Source organism: Physeter macrocephalus, chromosome 6 (assembly GCF_002837175.3).
Source record: "Physeter macrocephalus isolate SW-GA chromosome 6, ASM283717v5, whole genome shotgun sequence".
NCBI lineage: Eukaryota > Metazoa > Chordata > Mammalia > Artiodactyla > Physeteridae > Physeter > Physeter macrocephalus.
Genome location: NC_041219.1, coordinates 34,148,187 through 34,171,925, shown reverse-complemented (window position 1 = coordinate 34,171,925; position 23,739 = coordinate 34,148,187). Strand labels below are relative to the sequence as shown.

Here is a 23,739-nt window from a genome sequence, read left to right as displayed (position 1 = left end):
TGTGGCCTCTCCCGTTGCGGAGCACAGGCTCCGGACGCGCAGGCTCAGCGGCCACGGCTCACGGGCCCAGCCGCTCCGCGGCATGTGGGATCTTCCCGGACCGGGGCACGAACCTGTGTCCCCTGCATCGGCAGACGGACTCTCAACCACTGCGCCACCAGGGAAGCCCTATATATCTTTATATCTTTCTTTTATACTGCCCAGTACTATGATTAAGTTTGATTAAAAGTATATTTCTTTTGGAACTTCCCTGGCAGTCCAGTGGTTAAGGCTTTGCCTTTCCAATGCAGGGGGTGTGGGTTTGATCCCTGGTCGGGGAGCTGAGATCCCACATGCCTCAGGGCCAAAAATCAAAACATAAAACAGAAGCAACGTTGTGACAAATTCAATAAAGACTTTAAAATTGGTCCACATCAAAAAAATCTTTAAAAAATAAATTTAGGGCTTCCCTGGTGGCGCAGTGGTTGAGGGTCCGCCTGCTGATGCAGGAGACACGGGTTCGTGCCCCGGTCCGGGAGGATCCCACGTGCCGTGGAGCGGCTGGGCCCGTGAGCCATGGCCGCTGAGCCTGCGCGTCCGGAGCCTGTGCTCCGCAACGGGAGAGGCCACAACAGTGAGAGGCCTGCGTACCGAAAAATAAAATAAAATTGGGTAACCCTCCAGCAGAGCCATACACCACGAACTATAGGGTTCTTTAAAAAAAAAAAAAAAAAAAAAAAAAAAAAAAAAAAAATTTAAAAAAAGTATATTTCTTTTATATATTGATTCTCAAAAGACTGAACATTCTGAAGTGTTTTGTCAACATTTTCTAATATATGCAATTATTTCCACAAGATTTTGGCCCCCAAATTTCCTTTTTCTCAGCTACTTACTGCTAGCATTTTGAACTTCTTAGATTCCAATCTATCTTTCCATACTGCTAATGATTTTTCTAAACCCCAATCTAACCAGGTCTCCGAGCGGGGGCTGGTCAATAAAGTCACATCACCCATAAAATAAAGCCCTGTTACCAGCCCAGGATACAAGGATCCTAAGGACCCTGCTTATGCCCAACTTGCCACCCTGTACTTCTACCTGATCTACCCACAAACAAGTTCACCTGAGATGTTAATGCCAATCCCAAACAACAATCCTCTCACAACAGTAGTTGACACATTAGGAAATTCTGAGACTTCTGTCAGTGCGGACAGGGTCGGGATTAGTGTTCAGGTAGGTTAGTGTTCAAATAGCAGGACACTCTTGGCTCCGAATCACACACAATTGAGAAGTTTGTCACATGCAGCCCATAAGGGACACAAAAGGAAGACATGACATAGAGTGTTCTGCAGGCCACACTCTATTATCATTTTCTTAAATAGAATAATTATGGTTAATTTCAAATCAATTTGTGGCTGACTCCTATGCATTTACTGAAACCATTTATCATCATTCTAAGCATAGTGTGATTATATCTCCCAGGTTTACTGCAATTATATGTGGCCATGAGCCAAATTTTGGCCAATGAAAAGTAAGTAGAAGTGATGTGTGTCACTTTTGGGCTGAGGAATTAAGAAGTAGGTGTATCCTCCCTGTGCTTCTTTTCTCCTTTTGCTAGATGAATGGAGAGAACTCTGAGGATCTAGAAGAGGATGGAGCCATGAGATGGAAGGAATTTGAGCACTTGGATGACCATGTAGAAGGCTATCTGACAACCAGGAACACCTGATTGGGTTTTAAGTTTGTGGGTTCTACTGAGCATCAAGGTTTTGCAGTTTGTATATGACGGCAGCTAACTTTACTCATCCTAACTGATATAGGGTTTTTTTCTGGAAAGCATAGCCATGATTAACATTCTGCAAATAGTTAGAGAAAAACCCATTGAATAACTATCTTTCATCATCTTCCTAAGGCATTTATAGAGACCTATGCAGGGAAATCTCCTCTTTCAGCTGCATATCTTAGGTTCCATGGCAGGGTTGAAATACTGTACCATTTGTTTAGTTACTGTATAGTAAGTATTTATTACATCTTAGGTACTAATCTTTATTTTCTAAAAAGCTTGTAAAGTTTGGTATTATTTTCATTATTCTATGGATGAAAAATCTGAGGTACAGAGAACTCACAAGGCTAGTAAAAAACAGAACTGAGATTTGAACCTCATTTGCCTCTTTTTTGGCTTAAAACAGCAGCAATTTATTTTTTCACAGTTCTGGAGCTTACAAGTCCAAAATCAAGGTGTTAGCAGGGTTGGTTCCTACTGGAAGCTTTGAGGGAGAGTCTGTTCCATGCTTCTCTCCTAGCTTCTTGTGATTTCCCACAATCCTTGGCATCCTGGATTTGCAGAGGTACTGCTCCTCTACCTCTGTCTTCACATGGCATTCTCGCCTGTGAGTGTCTGTGTCTCTGTTTTCTCTTCTTATAAGGACACCAGTCACACAATGCAACCCACAACAGGGATGTCTGGGCTGTCACAAGGACTAGGGGCACAACTGGCATTTAGAGTAGGAGCCAGAGGTGCTAACTACATGACTCCTAGGAGGCCACACTCTAATCTGGGAGCTTTAACTTCTATTGAAATGTGAAAAGCCAAAAAGAGAGACAAAGGAAGACAAAGAAAGCCTACTCTCCCAACCACAGGAGCTGAAACTAGTTATAAATCAGAAGTGCTGTGCCCCAGGGTTATAGGTTCACTGTGGGAGCCTGACATTAGCTCTGTATCCTTCTCTCTGATCTATACTCTTCTTCTGGGAGGCCTGGAAAAGTCCACACTTATTCCCAAAGCTACTAGGGATACAATGCTGCCAATTTTTGCCCTCTGGTAACATAATAGGTATTGAGAGGCCTAATTTGATTCTTCACTTTAAAAATGTCTGCACTGGTAGTCCAGAGGAAAATTATGTTTTATCCCAGAAAATAATTTTAAAGGCATTTTTCTCATTTTTGAAAAAACAAGGAGCTTAAAGATCCTACAGTCTAACTTCTTTCCTTGAGAAAAGATTATGTTCCATTTGTTTGGCGAAAAACAAGAATTGAGCTCTGGCCAGGAATAAAATGAGCAGTACCTATGAGTGAGTACCTATGATTTTAATTTCAGAATGATGACCTGCTGTCTGATGACTCAAAGCATTTTCAGAAACCTGGTCAAGATGATTCTCTTACTTCCTAGAAAAGCAGAATGACTTACTTCATACACACCTTCAGTTGTTTTTTTCCCAATGCTAATTTTAATTTTTAAAAGTAAAATTAATAATACTAACAGATTTCATCTTTTCAGTCCTTTATAACTTTCTGAGAATGTTCATTTGGAGGAAGAACAGAGGAATTTATTTTAAAGTCTATTTTGTCTGATATGAATATTGCTACTCCAGTTTCTTTTGATTTCCATTTGCATGGAATATCTTTCTCCATCCTCTCACTTTCAGTCTGTATGTGTTCCTAGATCTGAAGTGGGTCCCTTGTAGACAGCATATCTATGGGTCTTTTTTTTTTGTATCCATTCAGCCAGCCTATGTCTTTTGGTTGGAGCATTTAATCCATTTACATTTAAGGTAATTATTGATATGTATGTTGCTATTGCTATTTTCTTAATTTTTTTTATAGGTCTTTTTTCTTCCCTTCCTCTTTTGTTCTCTGCTCTTGTGTTTCTTGCCTAGAGAAGTTCCTTTAGCATTTGTTGTAAACTGGTTTGGTAGTGCTGAATTCTCTTAGCTTTTGCTTGTCTGGAAAGCTTTTGACTTTTCCACTGAATCTGAATGAGAGCCATGCTGGGTAGAGCAGACGAGTTTAAATGATGTGCTTTTCAAGAACCTAGTAATAAAGGAGTAAGTCACATCCTGAGAGCTTAACTTGTAAAATCTTCACAAAATGAGTGAGCTTAGTTAGAAGTCACAAACTCAAATGCTAAAAGGGCCAGATCAGTACAAAACCTGGAAGAAGCCATGCAATAGGGAGTGGTGGGGTTTGGGACAAATTGGGAAGTGTATGCACCATGTAAAGTGGTAGGTTTTTCTCAGTTCTCATTGATTCTGCTGTGGCCAGTTCTTCAAATTTTTCAAAAGGAACTATGAAAATGTATTTTCATGTGGACTATCTCAACTGTAAAATGTTAAGAGTTTATTAGTATATTTTAAAAATTGGTGAAAACCAAACAGAATATTTTTATGGGTTGCTAATTTGCAACATTTGAGGTAGGCCATTGGAAGTAATAATGCAAATGAATATAAATGAGTGACTAGAGAGTTTGTGAAACACTCTAAAATGCCAAGATGAGGGTAAGCTCAGGATCCAGGAAGGACAGGAATGTGACTACATTTTAAGAAGCCGAAACTATTACTGGCATTGGGACCTCTTCTGGAGAAAGTCAGTGTGTCCAGATAGGGGAAAAACAAGGGTAGCTGAGGAAAAACAAGGGTCTAAGAACACAAATTTGGTAGTTTCATCTAATGTAGATATTAGAAAGGTATCCTGACATGGGATAAGAATGATTAATCAAGCAGAAAAAAAATAGTTCTTGCTCCCCTCTTTTATTCATTTAACAATTATTAATTGCATTCTTTTGATGTTCTAGGGATTTTGCTAGCTGTACTGATTCCCATGCTCAAACAACATACGGTGATTAATTTGGTTTCCCAAGTTTCCTGACAGAGGAATAATGTGATGGTCATTATAAAATAATATTCACTACCATATACCTGTATTTTCACATTCTAGCTTATGCACTGGTGTTTGCAGAGTTTAGAAGAGTCTGTATCCCCAGGTCAGATTAGCTCTGGGTATTCCAACAGTGTTTCTGAACTGGTAATGCCTAGGAGGCACCATGGATCATGGCAGTTTCTCCAGGGAACCACAATTCTCTGAGGCCTTGTCTGAGGGTATGCTTCCCTTCTGTAAAAAGCCATTAAACTGCAGCAGGCTGAGGACTTTCGCTTCCACTCATGAGGATTAACTACTACAATATAAGAAATAGCTGTTATCAGCACTGGACAAGAGACAGTGCAAACCTGTGACACTGAGAGAAAAGAAATAAATGAGGTGGGCCCTAGGAGCATACCAACTCATTGCTTCTAGGCAGTTCCCAGGCTACAGTTCAGGCAGGGTGAACAAAAACAGAGCCTAGTGATCTTACTGAGCTGGGGAGACAGAGATTGAGTAGGGAGGGTGAGTTGGCAACTATCTATGGGGAAGAATACCAGAAAGGAAGGAGTTATACTAAAAGAAAGCTGCAATATCAGCAACAAGGTCCCCTCTACTCTTGACATGCATGGGGTGAAACTACATGAGGCTGCTTGGTAGCTAAATAATCCTCAGAGTTCACAGAGGGCCAGAAGTAGTTCACAATCCCACTAGTCAGAATGCAGAGTATTATAATACATAGGTATTAAAAGAGGCCTAATACAGGTGATGCCTTAGTTGTGGACTATTGTAAGTCTCTGGACTTACAATAACCAAGCTAAACACGAGCTTCAAAAGGATCAGACAGGGCTGCAAGTTAGTTAACTGCATGCCTGAACAAAGTCCAGCACTAAAGAAACACAACAAAACCCAAAAACTCAACACTTTCCAGCACTGAATAAAAAATTACCAGGAATGCAGATCAGCAGGAAAATAAAACCTATAACTAAGAGAAAATTCAATCAATCTCAGACTGACAGCCTAGAAATGATAGAGCAAGGATGACAAAACAACTACAGTTGGCCCTTGAACAGTGTGGGGGTTAGGGGTGCCTACCTCCATGCAGTTGAAAAATTCACATATAACTTTATAGTAGGCCTTCCGTATCAGCAGTTCCACATCTGTGGATTCAACCAATTGCTGATCATGTAGTACTGCAGTACATATTTATTGAAAAAAAATCTGCATATAAGTGGACCTGTGCAGTTCAAATCTGTGCTGTTCAAGAATCAACTGTATTATAAATATGCTTCGTACGTCAAGAAGGTAGATAAAAACCTGAACACAATGGGGAAAGTGATAAAATATACAAAAAGATCCAATTGATTAAAATCTGAGATGAAAAATGCAACATAGGAAAAGAAAAATACACTGGATAGGATTAACAGAAGATTAGCTTTTTAAGAAGAAAAGATCAGTGAACCTGAAGACAAATCAATAGAAACAATATACAAAGGAGCATGGAGAACACAAAGACTAAAAAGACTGAAAAAGGGTGACCAAAGTATAAGTAACCTGTAGGTCAATATTCAGCGGTCTAACATACATGTAATTGGAGTACTACACAATATGATTCTGGAAAATTTTCTAAGAACATGCAAGACCTGTACATTGGAAAGTACATAACATTGCTTAAAGAAATTATAGAACAATTAAATAAATGAAAAGCTAAATGACATTCATGGGTAGAAATATTTGATGGTAAGTCTTCAGTATTCCCACGTTGATTTATTGATTCAACTCAATCACGATCAGATATCAGCATATTGGGGGGGTAAAAATTGACAAGTTAATTCTAAAATTTATATGGAAATGCAAAGGACCTAAAGTAGACCAAACAATTTTTTAAAAGAGGAAGATTTCAAAGCTTACTATTATGCTATAATAATCAAGACAGTGTTATTACATAAAAGTAGACATATAGATCAAACAGAAAAAAATTTCACGTATAGACCTATACATGGCCAACTGATTTTCAACCAAAATATGCCAAGAAAATTCAAGGAAGAAAAGGATAATCTTTCAGCAAGCAGTACTGGAACAATTGGATATTCATATATGCAAAAAAATGGATCTGACCCTTACCTTACACTATATACAAAAATCAACTTGAAATAACTCATGGACCTAAATATATGATCTAAAACTACAAGCTCTCTAGAAGAAAATATAGAAGAAAATCTTAGGGAACTTGAGTTTGGCAAAGATTTCTTAAAAAAACAAAAATCACAGAATAAAAGAAAAAATTAAATTGGAATATATCAAAAGTAAAAACTCTTGCCTTTTATTTTTATTTTATTTATTTTTTATTTTAAACTTATTTATTTATTTATTGGCCATGCCACAAGGCATGTGGGATCTTAGTACCCCAACTAGGGATCAAACCTGTGCCCCCTGCAGTTGGAAGCACGGAGTCCTAACCACTGGACTGCCAGTGGATTCCAAGCACTTGCTTTTTATTTTTATTTTTTTTTTTTAACATCTTTATTGGAGTATAATTGCTTTACAATGGTGTGTTAGTTTCTGCTTTATAACAAAGTGAATCAGCTATACATATACATATGTTCCCATATCTCTTCCCTCTTGCGTCTCCCTCCCTACCACCCTCCCTATCCCACCCCTCTAGGTGGTCACAAAGCACCGAGCTGATCTCCCTGCAAGCACTTGCTTTTTAAAAGATACCATTAAGAACGAAAAGATGAAAGCCACGAACTGGGAAAAATATTTGCAAACATAGGTATGCTAAAGGACTTCTACTCAGATTATATAAATTACTCTTTTAACTTAAAAATAAGAAGACAAACAACCCAATAACAAATGGGCATTTGAACAAACACTTCACTAAAGATGTGCAGATTGCAAACAAGCTCACGGAAAGATGTTCAACATCACTAGTCATCAGGGAAATGCAAATTAAAACCACAATGGTATAATACTATATACCCATTAGGATGACTAAAATTATAAAGACTAATAATTCCAGGTGTTTGTGAGGATGTGGAACACCTGGAGCTCTCATATAATGCTATTGGGAATGCACAATGGCACAGCTACTTCAGAAAACAATTTTTTATAAAGTTAGACATTCCCTTATTCTATGATCCAGCAATGCCACTCTGAATTATTTTCCCAGGAGAAATAGATACAAAGACTTTTAGGCAAATGTGCAAAAAATTTTATAATAGCCGTTAAGTCTCAGCTGTATTCATAATAGCTAAAAACTGGATTGAATCCAAATATTTATCAACATTTGGATAAACAAATGGATAAAATGAATAAACAAATTTTGGTATATTTCAGGCAATGGAATACTATTCTGTACTAAAAAGAACAAACTACCAACATATGCAACAATATAAATGAATCTCAACAGCTTTAATCTTAATGGAAGAAGCCAGAAACAAAATGCTAAATACTGAAAGATTCTGTTTGTATGCAATTCTAGAACAGAGTAAACTATAGTGATAGAAAGCAGGTTTGAGGTTGCCAAGGGGCTGACTTCAGAGGCTTGAAGAAACTTTCTGGAGAATGAAAATGTTCTATGTCATCATTACAGGGACAGTTACATGACTATATACGTTAGACATAACGTCAAAACGTACACTTAAAATCACTGGATTTTATTTTATGTGAATTATACCTAACTAAAACTGATAAAAATGTCCTATAATCCTATCACCCAGAGGACACCACCATTAATATAATATAAAATACCTTTGTTTAGCTCACAGGAAACATTTTGACCAGGCCCAACTGTGAATGGCTGCAGGAAAGAAGAAATTAACACATCCCCTCCAGAGTCTGGCCAGAACTAGGAAATATCTGCAATGACTTATAGCCTTTTTTATTCTTCCTCCTCACCTCCCCTCTCTTTGTTCTATAAAAGAAACTAGCATCGAAATCCAGGCAAGATAGTTCTTTGGGACACCAGTCCACCATCTTCTCAGTCTTCTGGCTTTTTGAATAAGGTCACTATTCTTTGTGCCAGTATCTCATCTCTCAATTTACCGGCCTGTCATGCAGTGAGCAGGAGTTTGGACTCGGTGACACTTCTATACCTGAAATCACACTTGATTTGTACACTTTGTATCCTACGTTAAAAAAAGTGAAATATAGCTTTGTGTTACGTTATTATATGCTTTGAAAGATGATTTTTAATGGCTACTTATAATTTCCTTAACCATTCTATTGTAGGATATTTAGGTTATTTCCAATTTTTGTCTGTCACAAACAACTAAAGCAAGGAAAATATATTTATGTATAATATATGTTTATAATATATTTGTTTTTTTAAAAATTTATTTTTACTTATTTGTGACTACGTTGGGTCTCTGTTGCTGTGCACAGGCTTTCTCTAGTTGCAGTGAGCGGGGCCTACTCTTCGTTGCGGTGTGCGGGCATCTCATTGCGGTGGCTTCTCTTGTTGCGGAGCATGGACTCTAGGCGTGCGGGCTTCAGTAGTTGTGGCACGCGGGCTCAGTAGTTGTGGCTCGTAGGCTCTAGAGCGCAGGCTCAGTAGGGCTGTAGAGCGCAGGCTCAGTAGCTGTGGTGCACGGGCTCAGTTGCCCCGCGGCATGTGGGATCTTCCCTGACCAGGGCTCGAACCCATGTCCCCTGCATTGGCAGGTAGATTCTTAACCACTGAGCCACCAGGGAAGCCCAATATATTTGTTTTTATTCTGTAATTAAGATCTTCCCTGACACCCAATTCTGCATAATGTTTTAACTGAGCACTGGAACAGCCTTCTTAGTGGCTACCTGCTACCTATTGGTCCCCACTTTCACCCCGCCCCACACTGTTGCCACAGTTGCTTCCCAAACACAACTGTTTATGTCACTCCCCAGTTTACAACTTCAGCTGGCTTTCTGCTGCCTACAGGGTGAAGCCATGGTTCTCTGTTGTGGTACAGATGTCGTGTGATAAGCAGAACTCAGGCTTCAACATATACTCTGTTATGATTGAATTGTGTCCCCCCTGCAAAAAAATATGTTGGTGTCCTGAGCTCCAACCTCAGAAAGTCACCTTATTTGGAAATAAAATAACTGCAGATTAACTAGTTGAGTTCATACTGGAGTAAGGTGGGCCCTTAATCTAATATGATTAGTGTCCTTATAAAAGAAGACCGCCATGTGAAGACAATAGAGACACGGGGAGAATGCAGGTGAAGATGGGGGGCAGAGATTGGAGCCATGTTCTCTCCAAGCCAAGGAATGCCAAGGTTCGCTGGCCAGCACAAGAATCTAAGAGAGACACATGGAACAGATTCCCGCACAGAGTCTCCCAAAGGAACCAACACTGTTGACACCTTGATTTCGGACATCTAATCTCCAGAACTGTGAAAGGATAACTTTCTGGGGTTTTAAGCCATCCAGTTTGTGGTATATTGTTACAGCACCCACTAGGAAACTAAGACACATTCTATGTCCCTAGCACATGTAATGTCTAAGCATTTCTTTTCAGAGTTTTGCTCACACTGTTCTCAGCTCAGAATGTTATTCATACCTCCCCCAACTCCATTTATTTGCCTGGCACATTTAAGACTTGGTTCCAATATCTATTCTTGGGTAAAACCTTTTCTGCTTTTCCTTTTTGCCTCAGGAAGTTGGCTGCATGGACCCTCACTGTCTCGTTATAAATTGGACTTAACACCTAGTATTATAATTACCAACTTCTGAAAGCAGAGATCACACCTTACTCATTTTTTAGGTATACCCAGTGCCAAGGGACAGTGAATATGCACTGTCTACTGAGTAATGAAATCTTATAACATCCTATAGGAGGTGCATGCCACAGTGGACATACTTCAGAATGACTCTGGAGTTTGGTAGACAAAATCTGGTTTAAAATCCAGACTCCACCACTTACCAGCTGCTGGGTAATCTTAGGTAAGTTGCATAACCTCTCTGAGCCTGAATATCTTCATCTATAAGATGGAGATAGGAATTTCTTCCTGGTAGGTTATGAGAAATTGATGAGGTGTCATATGTGACTGCACCTACACACCTAGTAGGCATTTAGTAAATGTATACATTTTCATTTTCTGAATATACAATCACCGTTTTTCGTTGGAGATATAGATAATATTATAAAAATAAAATTAGTGTAAATATCTAAAAACAAAAGGCAAATTATTATAAAATTTATTTTCAAAGAATGAGACATACTTCGTTCTTAAATTACTGATGGGACCATATGCAGAATCTTTGAATTTGCATTTAAACAACCGCAATCTTGTGATTTTGATTGGAAAGCTCTGAGGACCTCGATTTGTTTGTTTACTGGGGATAATTTAATTTTTGGCAACACTTGAAAGAGGAAAAAAAAGAAAAAAAGAAAACAGAAACAAAGAACAGAGCGAGATAATATGCTTCCTGGCAAGTCTCTGCCAGTATCAAACTCCCTAATGACTCATTTTTTTTCGCCTAGGGAGAGAGCTAAGTTAGACCATAATTGTTCTGTCCCTTGAATCTTTCTGAACCAAAATGATCACTGACGAAAGAGCCACTCTGATTCAAGCCCAGAGCCCTAAGCTCACAGAATAGTCCCTAGGAGGCCCTGCTATCACACGAGTGTGAACAAGAACAAAGGTGGTGGAGTTCTGTCAAGATTTCTAACGCCACACAAAGGCCCTTCCAGCAACTACAGACTGTTTCCAAATGGAGCCTTATTGTTTCTCTGGTGAACATACAAAGCAAAAGGCAACAGAACAGACACACCAACCCCATCCCTTCTGAGGACTTGTAAACCCCTTACCTCTGTTCTCATCATCTCCATATCTAGTAATTTCCCGAAAATAAAGTGCATTTGTTTTCCTAAATGTTGTAACTTGTCAACTGTAAAGGATGATCCTGACACCATTAAACCGAGCTCCATTAGAACTGATACGCTTTTATAGAACACCACCGTCACAAAGCAGCGTTTATACTAGGCTCGGGACAAGTGTAACCGTCCTTTATTTTAAAGTTCAGATCCGTGAAACAGAAGCAAACAGGATTACAGACAGCACATGGTCCTAGCAGTGGAGTGGAGGAGCTAAAAGCTTGTCTAGTTTAACTCTTGGCTTTACCACTTTTTTCTAGCTACTGCCTCAATTTTCTCATCTATCACATGGGAACAGTAATAATCCCTTCCTCAAAGGTTGCTATACAGATTAACTGAGATGATACTGAACAATGCTTAATATAGTAAGCCCTCAATAAGTGTATGCTATTATTCTAACTATCACTGTTATTGGCTATTCCAGATTTCTGCAAAAGGCAAAGCCCTATCTACAAAGAAACACCTGGGGTAAATGATTCTTTTTCTCAAACTGGGAACAATACAAGATTTAAGTAATAAGTTGTCTACGAAGACAAAGCAATTCAGAAAATGAATTATTCCAGGCTTGCGTTGCCTGGAATGGCCCTAAAATGTTCCCTTTGCTCAAAGGTTATTACAAAACATCTATCAGATTCTTACTGAGTACCCTGTAAGGAACAAGGACCGTCAGATCTCCAGCCCACCTACTTGCAGCCTCCATGTCCACTGAGGTTGGCAGAGATAAAATAATAAAGTCTGTCTGTTATCCCCAGTTTAAGACATTCCAACTTGCAAGAAAGGGATGCCATCCCCTTTACAATGGTGGTACTGGGTGAGGGGTGGAGATGACAACCTCTACCTTATAGACTATTATCATTCTACCAGAAGTTTACTTCTGGGTAACTGTGGGAGAAGAAAATATTATTTCAGTCAAAGTATATGTAAAATTGGTGGAACATTGAAATGGATAAGGGAGTTTTGTGTGTTAATTCTTCTGAATACCACTCTCTCTTTAGAAGTATTAACCTATCACACAGTAGACCAGTAGCCCAAAACAAAGCTTCCCAATATGTGTGCCAGGAATGGGTTACAGGTCTGCCAGAGGTGATAATCCCATCAGTTTTGGGGGAGGCTAAGGTTCTTAGGGCAGTATTATCCCTGGCCATGAGCAGGTTCCTTCATGGACATCAGCATGCTGTGCAAATATTATCATTTTCTATGTGTGTCATGACTTGAAAAAGTTTGGGAACCACTGGCTTAGGAAATGAATACGTTTTCCAGAGTCTCCTCATTTGTGATCATGGCAAAGCTGAAGTACTGGATGTCTTATTATATTTCATGATCATGGTTACCAATCCTAATATGTTCTAGAAAAACCAGATACACATTCTTGACCTGAGAGGTCATTCCTGTAACCAAAACTCTATTATGGGTAGCTTCCTTTGTTTACAGGAGATGCAGTAAGGGGTAGCACAAATAGTGAGGGCTTTCACAAGGTCCACCAAGGGAGGTAGAAATCCCAGGGGAATTAAAAGACTGGACCTACTCAGACAGGATATGGAAGCCAGCCGCTTGAGAGACTACAGCCACAAGAGACCCTGGGTCTTCACCCTGATACTCCACTAATAACATGACTTGGCCACATTCTTTCGTTGCTTCTCTTTGGGGGACTGTCTTGCATTTTCTCCCAGATGGCTACCAGTTGGCTTCTGTACCCTCTATTCTAATTTTTTTCCACTAGTTCTTTGCTTCTGCTTATTTCTAGGTTCAATTTCTCATAAACTCAACCTGCTCATAATACCTCCTGGTCCCCAATTCTACCTGCTGGTCAATCTCAATCTCAATCTCAATCTCTCTCTCTCCCTTCCTCCCTCCCATTTCTTCCCTCTCTGCATCTTTCAGTGCCTGTTTCTACTGCTAACTCTCTTGTGTCGCTCCACATTTGCCAATCCACATTCTTAAGAATAAGACTCTGGGTGGCATTGCCAGCTCCTGTTTGGGCAGAACCTTCTCTCAGGCCACTCACCAACCTATGGTTTGACTATTCTTGGGACAAATGCCCACTGGGTGAAAGGGGATGGAGTCAGAGGGTTCAAAAATGTTCCTTCACAGAGCTGCAGTGGGTGGGACAATTTGCTTTTGAAGAGCTCGAGGTAAAGAAGACGTAACATATTTAGAACAAACCTCCCAAAGAAAACAAGGTTTTATATTTCTACGTGCCAAAGAGACCATGTAAACATACTTATTGTCTTATAAACAAACTCTTTTGGTAATTTTCTTATCTTTCCCTTCTTTTTTCCCAATCCATCCATTTATCCATCCATCCATCTAATGAATATTAATCTCTCTGTCTTCAAAAGAAATGCATAAGGTTTTCCACCACCATAATAGTCCTTGAGGACCATGAATCTATTAGGGGAGAAACACTGTGTATGCAAATCATTATTAGTGCCCAAAGAATGGCATAAACCAAATGCTATGGAAATTTAAAGGCGGAAGACATCTTCTGGCTGGAGAAGATGCCACTTCAGCTAGGCCCTGAAAGATGGCAAAGATTCTGATATTCATTCCATACATAAGGAACAACATGAACCTAAGCCTTGAGTTAGTAGAGTTCTATAACCTAAAAATTCAGATTTTGGCTTTTTAAGTTCTAGAAAAAAATGCATAATCATTGTCAAAAAATTCAAACCAAACAAAATATACAGTGTAAAAGGCCTGACTCTCATCACTGTCCACCTACCTTTCCATGAAAGGTAACCTCCTCTCCAAAGGTAACCACCATTCATCGTTTATTATGTATTTGTCCAGACTCTTTTCTGTACTATTAAATTAGAGCTCTATAATTATTTGACTAGGAAGATATTATTAAACCCATTTTACCAAAAAGTGGGTTAAGTAACTTCTTTGGGCTAAGGAATTCTTTAAGTGAATGTTCCATCATACCTTGTTATTATAGGGCTATTGGCTTGAAGTGATTTAGAAGGACTCAATTCAGTATTGTGAGTAGATCTTGTTTATGAGGAGTCATTTTGACCAGAACTGGAAGAAGCCTAGAGGTGGGTACTCACATATTAGTCAGATGAAAAGATTCCACTCACAACAGAAAGCCCTATATATACTGAGATGGGTATTCAGGTGTCAGCAGACCGTTTGGTATACCATAGCTTTATTTTTGTCTCCAACAGAAGGTGACTTTTACTGCAATAATGGAATGCTGATGAAACTGTTGAAGGCTTAAGAGAAATAAGACATGTTCTCCTCTACAACATCACTTTTAAAATAAACCAAATGAATTATTTATCGACTTGTGTCTAATACAACAGCCAACTGAATTTACTCAAGCTTCTTCCTCTCATATCCAAAATCAGACTTTAAAGGAACATATCATAGAGCAGATGATGGGAACAAGTTATATGAATGTAGAACACTTACCCCAGACTGCCATGAAAACAGCAAAGAAGACAGTGGCTCCATTGTCAAAAAGGTGGGTTACCTGGGAACAATATGAGTCATAGTTAAACTAATTTCCTATATATAATATTGCAATTCATGTATTTTTTTTCATGTTCTATAAAAATAGCTCTGACAATGCAATGAATTTGACAGGGTTTCTTTGGGGGATATTCCTTTTGGACCATAAGGAAGAAGGGATATTTTTCTGTGAAATAGTTTGGATATGGAAAGGAGAATTTGTTCCATTTATGTGGCTATCACTTAGTTGAGCATTTATCAGCAGCCCCAATGGTGCTATTAAGAATTTCCCTTTGCACACTATAAAAACTAATACACATGCATATCTCACGTGGATAGATTTATATTTAAGACCAGGTAGGGGGCTTCCCTGGTGGCACAGTGGTTAAGAATCCACCTACCAATGCAGGGGACACGGGTTCGAGCCCTGGTCCGGGAATATCCCTCATGCTGCGGAACAACTAAGCCCGTGCGCCGCAACTACTGAGCCTGCACTCTAGAACCCATGAGCCACAACTACTGAGCCTACGTGCCACAACTACTGAAGCCCACACGCCTAGAGCCTGTGCTCCACAACAAGAGAAGTCACCTCAATGAGAAGCCTGCGCACCTCAACGAAGAGTAGCCCCTGCTTGCCGCAACTAGAGAAAGCCGGCACGCAGCAACGAAGAACTAATACAGCCAAAAATAAATAAATTAAATTTAAAAAAAAGACCAGGCAGGTATTAATGTTGCTGCTGTAAAGGTTTCTGATTTCCCCAGCACTATTTTTAATGCTTCATTTATTCTCTTTGAAAACATGGCCATTTTGTGTGTGTAGTTTTGAGCAAACATTTTCTGGGCTGCCCTCTGGACTATGGCATTATAAAGAAGAGCAACCCATTAACACAAACCGCTTCTACCTTTATTAAAGCCTCAGGTAATCATCACATTTACCTCTTACACATAACACAAAGACAGCTAGCAAATACTTTATTGCTAGAATAATATATTCTATTGCAATCATCATAGCAGAAAGCAAAAATATCTCTTTTTGCTGTAATACTGCCAAGCTCATTTCCACCTCCAGGATAAATCACACCAACATCAAGCCAAATTGAAATGATGACTGATACGTTCATAAAGCATAACCTTTTTTTCTTTGGTGCTTTATAGCTCTCTATAAAGTATACTTTACTGTCTTGGAGAACGTGCCAAGTATAAACAGGTCTTTTCCTATTATATCAGATTGTGAAGTATTTCAAAATTTTCCAACAGTTTATGACTTTTCTTTCTTTAAACACAGGAGAGATGGGGAGCATTCAAACACCTAGTGTGAGACAAAAGTCTAAAGCCAACTTATTTCGATGCCAGAAGGAGTGTTACACTATGTATATCAGTTGGTCAGCATCAAATCAAGCCTGAAAGCCTTCGTGGTAAGTGGTTGGTTTGTGTTCCTGGTGGACACTCCCCGCACCATCAGAGAAGATTCTGGAATGGATTGTGGTTGTCATTGTTTTAGGCTGTGGGGATCATTTTTCCTCCTTCTCTGGGTAACATGGCTCAAGTACAACCAATCGGAGTCCTTCCCTGGGACTGGTATGAAAACACTTGGAGAGACACATTTTCCCACTGCAGTTACCGATATGGAAATATGTGAATCAGGGTGAATTCATAGGGACTTCTAGTTCCTCCTAAGACGGTAAGCTAGGACAGGCTGATGGTTCCCTTTGCCAAAATCAAACCTGGAGAAGCAGGAGAGTAGATTTCAGGAACTGACAAAACACAAAAACACACAAACCAAGATCCTGAGAAATGCCAGGGGAAACAAGAAGGTTGCCTTAAACTGGGGTGTGTGTGTGTGTGTGTGTGTGTGTGCGCGCGCGCGTGCGCGTGTGTGTGTGTGATGGTGGGGAGTGGTAGTGGTTCCCAAGCAGAGTGAGAACACAGGTTAGAGAAATACATAAGTTCCAGCCTAGCCTCTCCCTCAGTGGCATTGGAAAATTAGTTTCCCCTCCCTCAGAAATCAGCTGCAACAGGTCACATCACAAGGGCTGGTATTCTTGGGGGTAATATCAGGGATGCCCAGAGTCCCGCTTTGTTGGAGAGATGATGAATGTAGGTGCTGCCTGGCGGGCTGGCCTCGGACAGTCACTTCTCAGTCCTTTCCCTTTTAAACCTCAGGGCTGGTAGTTACAATTAAGGGAGAGCACCTCCTTCCAATTCTGCTTTGTTCTTAGCGGGCTTAAAAATGAAACTCTGACCAGAAAAGTCCTCTGACAGAGTGACAGCATACAGTGGTGCCTGGGACACGTTGTCCTCTTCTCTCTGTAAACTCACCAGGACTGACCTGGCCTCTGACCCTCAACCCAAAGTGGTCGATACCTCCATGGGACAAGCACCCACAGGCCAAAAGAACAGAATATCCGGGGAAGACAGCTGCCTCCAAAAAATTCCAAAGGAGGCAATATACACCTTCTGAAACAGACATTCTGTAACAGCAGATCAAGAATTTAAAATAAGTGTACAAATATGTTTAGGGAGATACAGGAAGGAAGATGGAGGCCTGGAGCTGTGACAGTCCGCAGCCATCTTTCCCGTCATGGGAAGAGAACCTGTCTACAGAATGATCACATAGACAGGTGGCCAGAGAGTGAGATCTGAGGACCTGGATGACCAGTTCTAGGCATGAGGTTCTCCTGCTCAGACAGTGTGAGGTGGTCTAGTATCTTCTGCAGTGAAATGAGCCAGTAAATCCCTTTCTGCTTAAGCCAGTTTGATTGAGTTTCTGACCCTTACAAGTACAAGTGCAAGGGTCAGGGATAAAACATTCCTGATGAACAGAAGAGTTGCTGCCTGACTTGGATCTGGGCTCCTATTTGATCCAATATTTCTATGCATCCTCAGTCTTATTAAATCAGTCTGGCATTTCTAATACATTTTTCTGTAGGAGACTCTGTATAACTTCAGTGATTTCATTCTGAGGCTCTTAAGGCTTCCTTTTACTAAGTTTCTAGCAAGGCCAAATCCAAAATTTAGAATCTAAGCATCCTGAAGCTCAGTATGGCACAACGATGTGTTTTGCACTCAGATAAACCAAGAGCCAGCTACTTACTGCTGTGTGACCACAGATAAACAACATTTACCTCTCTGAGTCTCTGAGTAAAATGGGAATAATAACACCTATCTTGAAGTTGCTGTGAGAATTAGAAATAATAAATGTAGGTTGCCTAGCTATTATTATAATTATTACCGTTTTAGATCTAGAGAGTCTGGTAGGACAGCCGACCAATGAAGGCCCTATAAAATCTGAGCACGCTAAACTATTCATGATGATCATTTTAAGGAATTATTACAGCTCCCCTAAAAAAAAAAAAGCATTTCATTCAAGGCAGATCTTTCACATAACAAACACACATCGCCCAAACAGACAAACAAAACTGGGCTTCTGAGATTCCCCCAAAGCAGGATTTTTACACCTGAGTCATTCACGCTTTACTCATGATCTTTAAACAAAATTGTATTACTGACCAACCTCTTTTGATTCTCACCACATCTCTACTTCCCAAGCTCACCCTGTTGAATTTGTCCTCATCCAGGCAGGTCTATGTGTATGTTCTCCAAAGGAAGGGAGAGTAGTTTGTGCTTTTTTGGTCCCTTGCAGCACATACTTAAAAGCCCAAATCTTTGTAAAATCACAGCTGGCTGCTGTTCCTCCCACCAGACTGGCCACCTACAGGGCTAGAGACAGCATGGATGGGTGGGATCCTGGGCTGCCTATTTAATGTTCCCACACTTAAATTGAGCAAAACTCTGCAATGCCAACAGTATAATTAGATGGATCCAAGCTGCAGTGATTGTAGAGGTTACAACCTGCCAAGCCCTTTTATACCTGGAATCTGGGTAAGCTGATAGGCAGTGGGTCTTAAAAAGTCCTCATCAGTCTATAATCCAGCCATTGCTTTGCATTAGTGATACTGCCCTTCAGTAATGATCTCTAGAAATTTGATGAATGTGTCTAAAATTTTAATAAAGTGAGGTATAACACCAGAAAGGGGTATGTAATAACATATAGACATAATGGCGTTATGTATTCTTTTTTGCAAAGCACTTTCACATATACTATCTTCTTTGGTCCCATGACATGCCATGGGGCAGAGAGGGCAGGTATCACTGCCTGCATTTTAGAGAAGAGAAAGCTCAGGCTCAAAGAGTCTGTACATGTGCAAGGTCAAGGAGGTAAGTAGCTGACCTGAACTTGAATCTAGGTCTTTTGGACAATAATGATGATGAAGAGGAGGAAAATGATGGCAGCTGTCATTTACTGACATCTTACCATTTGCTAAGCACATTTCTTATAAAACAGTCATGTGAAACGAGTATCATGTTCTCCATTTTACAGATGAGAAAACTGAGGCTCAGAAGAGGTTAAATAACATGTTCCTCTAATAACAAGTGGTAAACAGCACAGTCAAGATTTGAACCTAACTTTCTCTGATGCCATCAACTGTTCTATTTGCTTCCTGTGATAATAATTAGAGCCAATACATTTAAAATACATATACAGTAAAACAAATATCTGAATTAGAATACTGAATGATGAAGGTAAGTCTCTCCTACAAGGTAAACTTGAGAATCAAAGACCAGAAAGGACGGAGAGAATGTGGTCACCACCATCTCTCAGGAAGGTGTATATTAAATTCAATCTGGGACTTCCCCGGTGCCACAGTAGTTAAGAATACGCCTGCCAATGCAGGGGACACAGGTTGGATCTCTGGTCCGGGAAGATCCCACATGCCATGGAGCAACTAAGCCCATGCGCCACAACGACTGAGCCTGTGCTCTAGAGCCCACGAGCCACAACTACTGAGCCCGTGTGCCACAACTACTGAAGCCTGTGCGCCTAGAGCCCATGCTCCGCAACAAGAGAAGCCACCACAATGAGAAGCCCCATACCACAACGAAGAGTAGCCCCCGCTCGCCGCAGCTAGAGAAAGCCCGCGCGCAGCAACAAAGACCCAACACAGCCAAAAATAAATAAATAAATGTATATAAACAAACAAACAAACAAATAAATTCAATCTGACTAAAATGCTGCATATTTGAAATTACCTTGGCATAAACGCAGCTGTCTGACAGCCTCATGAACGGACAGTATTTATCACACACAGGACACATGATGATATCTGTAGCTTGGCAGACTTCTTTACTGGAAAAGAGAACAAAAAAGGACCGCTTTTTGATGACATAACAGCATTTTTTTCCCCTTCAATTTCACCAGAATAGTCGACCGGTAAATAAGATTCAGTAGATTAAATTTTTGCCCTCAGAAGCTTCTTAGCCTTTTCTTAGTTATGAATATAAACAAGTGCCTGCACAGTTTAATAGTTTGATAAACCTACGTATTTGTGAGGCTGTTTCTTGGCTTTTACATATTAATTAGTTAAGCTCGGGAAAATACATGAAGCAAAACATTGATTGTTTATACCTCAGGTTATACAGAAGTCATTCACAACACTGCACAGGTTGGAAGCAATTTCATACTGAATTATGGGAACAATGAGATACCTCACAGTGCCAGTATTAATTTCTATGTGCATGATAAATAAGAATAAATTATGGAGGAATAAATAAAAATATTAGGGAGTAGTTCTGGGAGAAAACCACATCTCATTAACAATTTCCCCCGAAATTAAAATATCTTTGCAGGTCACTTTTATTTTTGCAGTCACTTCTAAGAGGCACATTTATTTATTATTTAAGATCACTGTCCGGCCTTGTACGAAGATCTCTATGAATACCTTAAACTATATTCTAGCAAAAGAGCCAAGATAACAATTGTTAACACTGAATCATTCACAAGGTTTCAGCAAGTTGGTGAGATGTCTTTCCAGCTTACAGCGTCCTTGTAAGAATACATAATTGATAAAAAAGGATGATTAACCCACTATTTTGCAGTATTAGTTAGAAAGAAAAAGGTGAAAAAGTCAGAAAAAGAGCAACTTTGAGCCAGTGAAGGAAAGTGATTTGTTCTGTGGATATGTAGTGGCTTGTATACCCATAAATGTGAGCTTTGCTTCCTTGGTAGCTGGAGAGCACAGCAACAAGGGCAATGGATGGGCAGACCTAGTGAACTGAACGTTTTGAATTTTTTCAGGAGAGATTGGAAAGAAGTTAAAATGAAGAGTTAAGTGGGCCGATCGTCTGTGAACACCCCAAAAACACAAATGCCCAACTCCAAATATAAGCAAAGGCAGGCTCACCCAGAGCTCCCCGTACCTGACTTGGCAGTGATCCAGAGTTATGACTCCATACAAAAAGACAAATAATCCAATAAAAGCGGCGGGGAAGAGCATGCCGGTGTACCAGCCCAACCAGGCAAAATACAGCCCAATCTTCTCTCCGAAGTATCGCCTGTTTAAGACACAGCAGCCTTGCAAATTATACTGAAGTGTTTAAAGTTAGGCATTATAACACTTTGCTCAGTCATTTTCCTTTGTTGTGGCTTTGCTGATAACCATGCAGACAGAGTAAGCCAAGAGAATGGAACGTTTGACCAAATTTAAGCTCTGGACTTAAATTTCTTTTCCTATTCCTCTAGATCAGAAATAGAATGAACCTTTCCATAAAAGAACAGGATTATATGCAAGCTTGTTCTGAAAACACAGAATAAACCCAGCTCATTCAGGAAGTTATACATGATACTGTTATTGACAAGGAACCAGGGGAATTTGAAGAGTTGGTGCCAACACATAATCTCATTTTTGCCATTTCTGAGTGTGTGTGTTTGCAATGCATGTATTATAATTACATATATTTTTAAAAAATAGTAAACAAAATTACTGTGAAAAACTTTTAAACACCGCTTTCAATATTTTGTAGTTTTACAAGATGTTTAAAATGCTAGAATCATAAGATGTTACAAAGAAAGAACTCTAATTACTGAGATTCAACATGAATCAATTCTGAGAGCAACTTTCCCTTTTAAGTGATGACTCTTCACAGGCATTGACATCTACCTCTATAAATATTTTCCTGAGACTAACCAGCCTGCCTAGTGCCCTGTGGTCTGGGAAGTTTAGTTTTTATTTCTTAAATATCATTATTGTGTTTTCTATGCCTTTCAACAGCTAAATTTCATAACTTAGAAGTTAATTACTTTTTAGTCCAATGTAAGAATATTCTAATTATTATTATTATTATTATTTTTTGTGTGTGTGTGTGTGGTACGCGGGCCTCCCTCTGCTGTGGCCTCTCCCGTTGCGGAGCACAGGCTCCGGACGTGCAGGCCCAGCGGCCATGGCTCACGGGCCCAGCCGCTCCGCGGCATGTGGGATCCTCCCAGACCGGGGCGCGAACCTGGTTCCCCTGCATCGGCAGGCGGACGCGCAACCACTGCGCCACCAGGGAAGCCCTCTAATTATTTTTTATGCTCCTTCTAAACGAATGTTGACCATCTGTTTCCAAATGCTGTCTGCTGCTTTCCTCCTAGAGCACTCAGGGGCTCCTAAAAGCATGGATTATTTATTTATCCCATCTTCTGTTGTGTCCCAACAGAAACCTTTCACTTCCAGAAGACTTTTCCAACATATATTCATATACACAAATATTCATTCAACAAATTAAAAAATACCTACTATGTGCCAAAAAATGTGCTAAGTTCTGAGAACACAATGGCGAGCAAAATAAGCTTGGTCCCTCCTCCTATGAAGCTTGCTGGGTGACAGAGGAGACACACATAAATCAATTAAAGAAATAAGCTTATAATTACAAAACTGGGAAAAGAGCTACAAAGGAGGGGGACACAATGCGATAAGTGTACATAACAAAGCCATCTGACAACTCTAGCCAGGGAAGACTTCTCTGAGGACGTGACTATTGGGCTGCTGCATGAAAGTTAACTGGGTGGGGTTAGGGACGGGCTAGAGTGTTTCCAGCGGAGGGAACAGAACCTACAAAGGCCATGTGATAGGCGGGACCAGGTGAAATAAGGGTGGTGTGGATGGAACACTGATAAGAAGAAATGGGCTGGTGAGGTGGGCACAGGATAAGCCTCGATGGGCCTCGCAGACCATGCTAAATGCATTGATTTTTCTCCTGAGAAAAATGAAAAGCCATGAGAGGACTGTAGCCAATCTGGGGACATGACCAGTTCCACATTCTGTCTCCAGGGTGGAGAATGGAGTGGAAGGGCCAGAAAGGAAAAAGGGAGACCACGTAGGGGAAAACAGCCATAGTCCAGGTCACAGGTGAAGGAAGCAGCAGTGGTAGAGGAGATGCTGGGGTGTGGCCAGATTCCAGAGATATGGAGGAAGCAAAATCTAGATATAGGACAAGAACTATTTAAGAGATGAGATTCCCCAGTTGCTCCACAACTTCATTCCACTCAAACCTTGCTTGTGCTTTTCATGTCCCCTCCCTTTGGCCAACACAAATCCTGCCGCTCTTCCAGGGCTCAGCTCCGCACCTTCCACCGGGGCACTGGTCCATATCCATCCTTTCCATTTTTCCTAATTGTTGTAAAACTTTTGGCCTCCATCACACATGTTACCAAATTATGCATGGTCTTGTTTTACAGTTGTCTCAGGTTTGCAGGGCTGGTTTTCCTGAAGGAAACTGCATTTCTCAAAGCCAGAGACCATGGCTTCTGTGTGTCTTTGCCAATAGTACTTAGCATTGTACTAGGAACACAATGGGCAGTTAATTAATACTCATTGAAAATGATAAAATCTTAATCAAGAAACTGTCACGGATGGGAGATGCTTTGCCTGAAGCAATCTTCTGTAATTTTTTTTTTTTTTTTTTTTTTTTTTTTGCGGTACGCGGGCCTCTCACTG

General features: G+C 40.2%; 1 protein-coding gene across 9 annotated transcripts in view; it reads right to left on the bottom strand.

Annotated features, from left to right (window-relative positions):
- The window catches only part of ANO4 (anoctamin 4), a 459,956-nt gene that overhangs the window by 74,102 nt on the left and 362,115 nt on the right, over window positions 1–23,739 (bottom strand). For 8 of the 9 annotated variants that reach the window (XM_024127263.2, XM_024127265.2, XM_024127267.2 and 5 more), the window contains 3 exons: window positions 21,182–21,316; window positions 20,015–20,111; window positions 14,885–14,945 (listed from right to left, as the gene is read on the bottom strand). In XM_024127263.2, the coding sequence (XP_023983031.1) occupies window positions 14,885–14,945; window positions 20,015–20,111; window positions 21,182–21,316 (293 nt within the window). The remainder of the gene's footprint in view (window positions 1–14,884; window positions 14,946–20,014; window positions 20,112–21,181; window positions 21,317–23,739) is intronic. The other variant, XM_024127269.2, reaches the window with a different exon arrangement.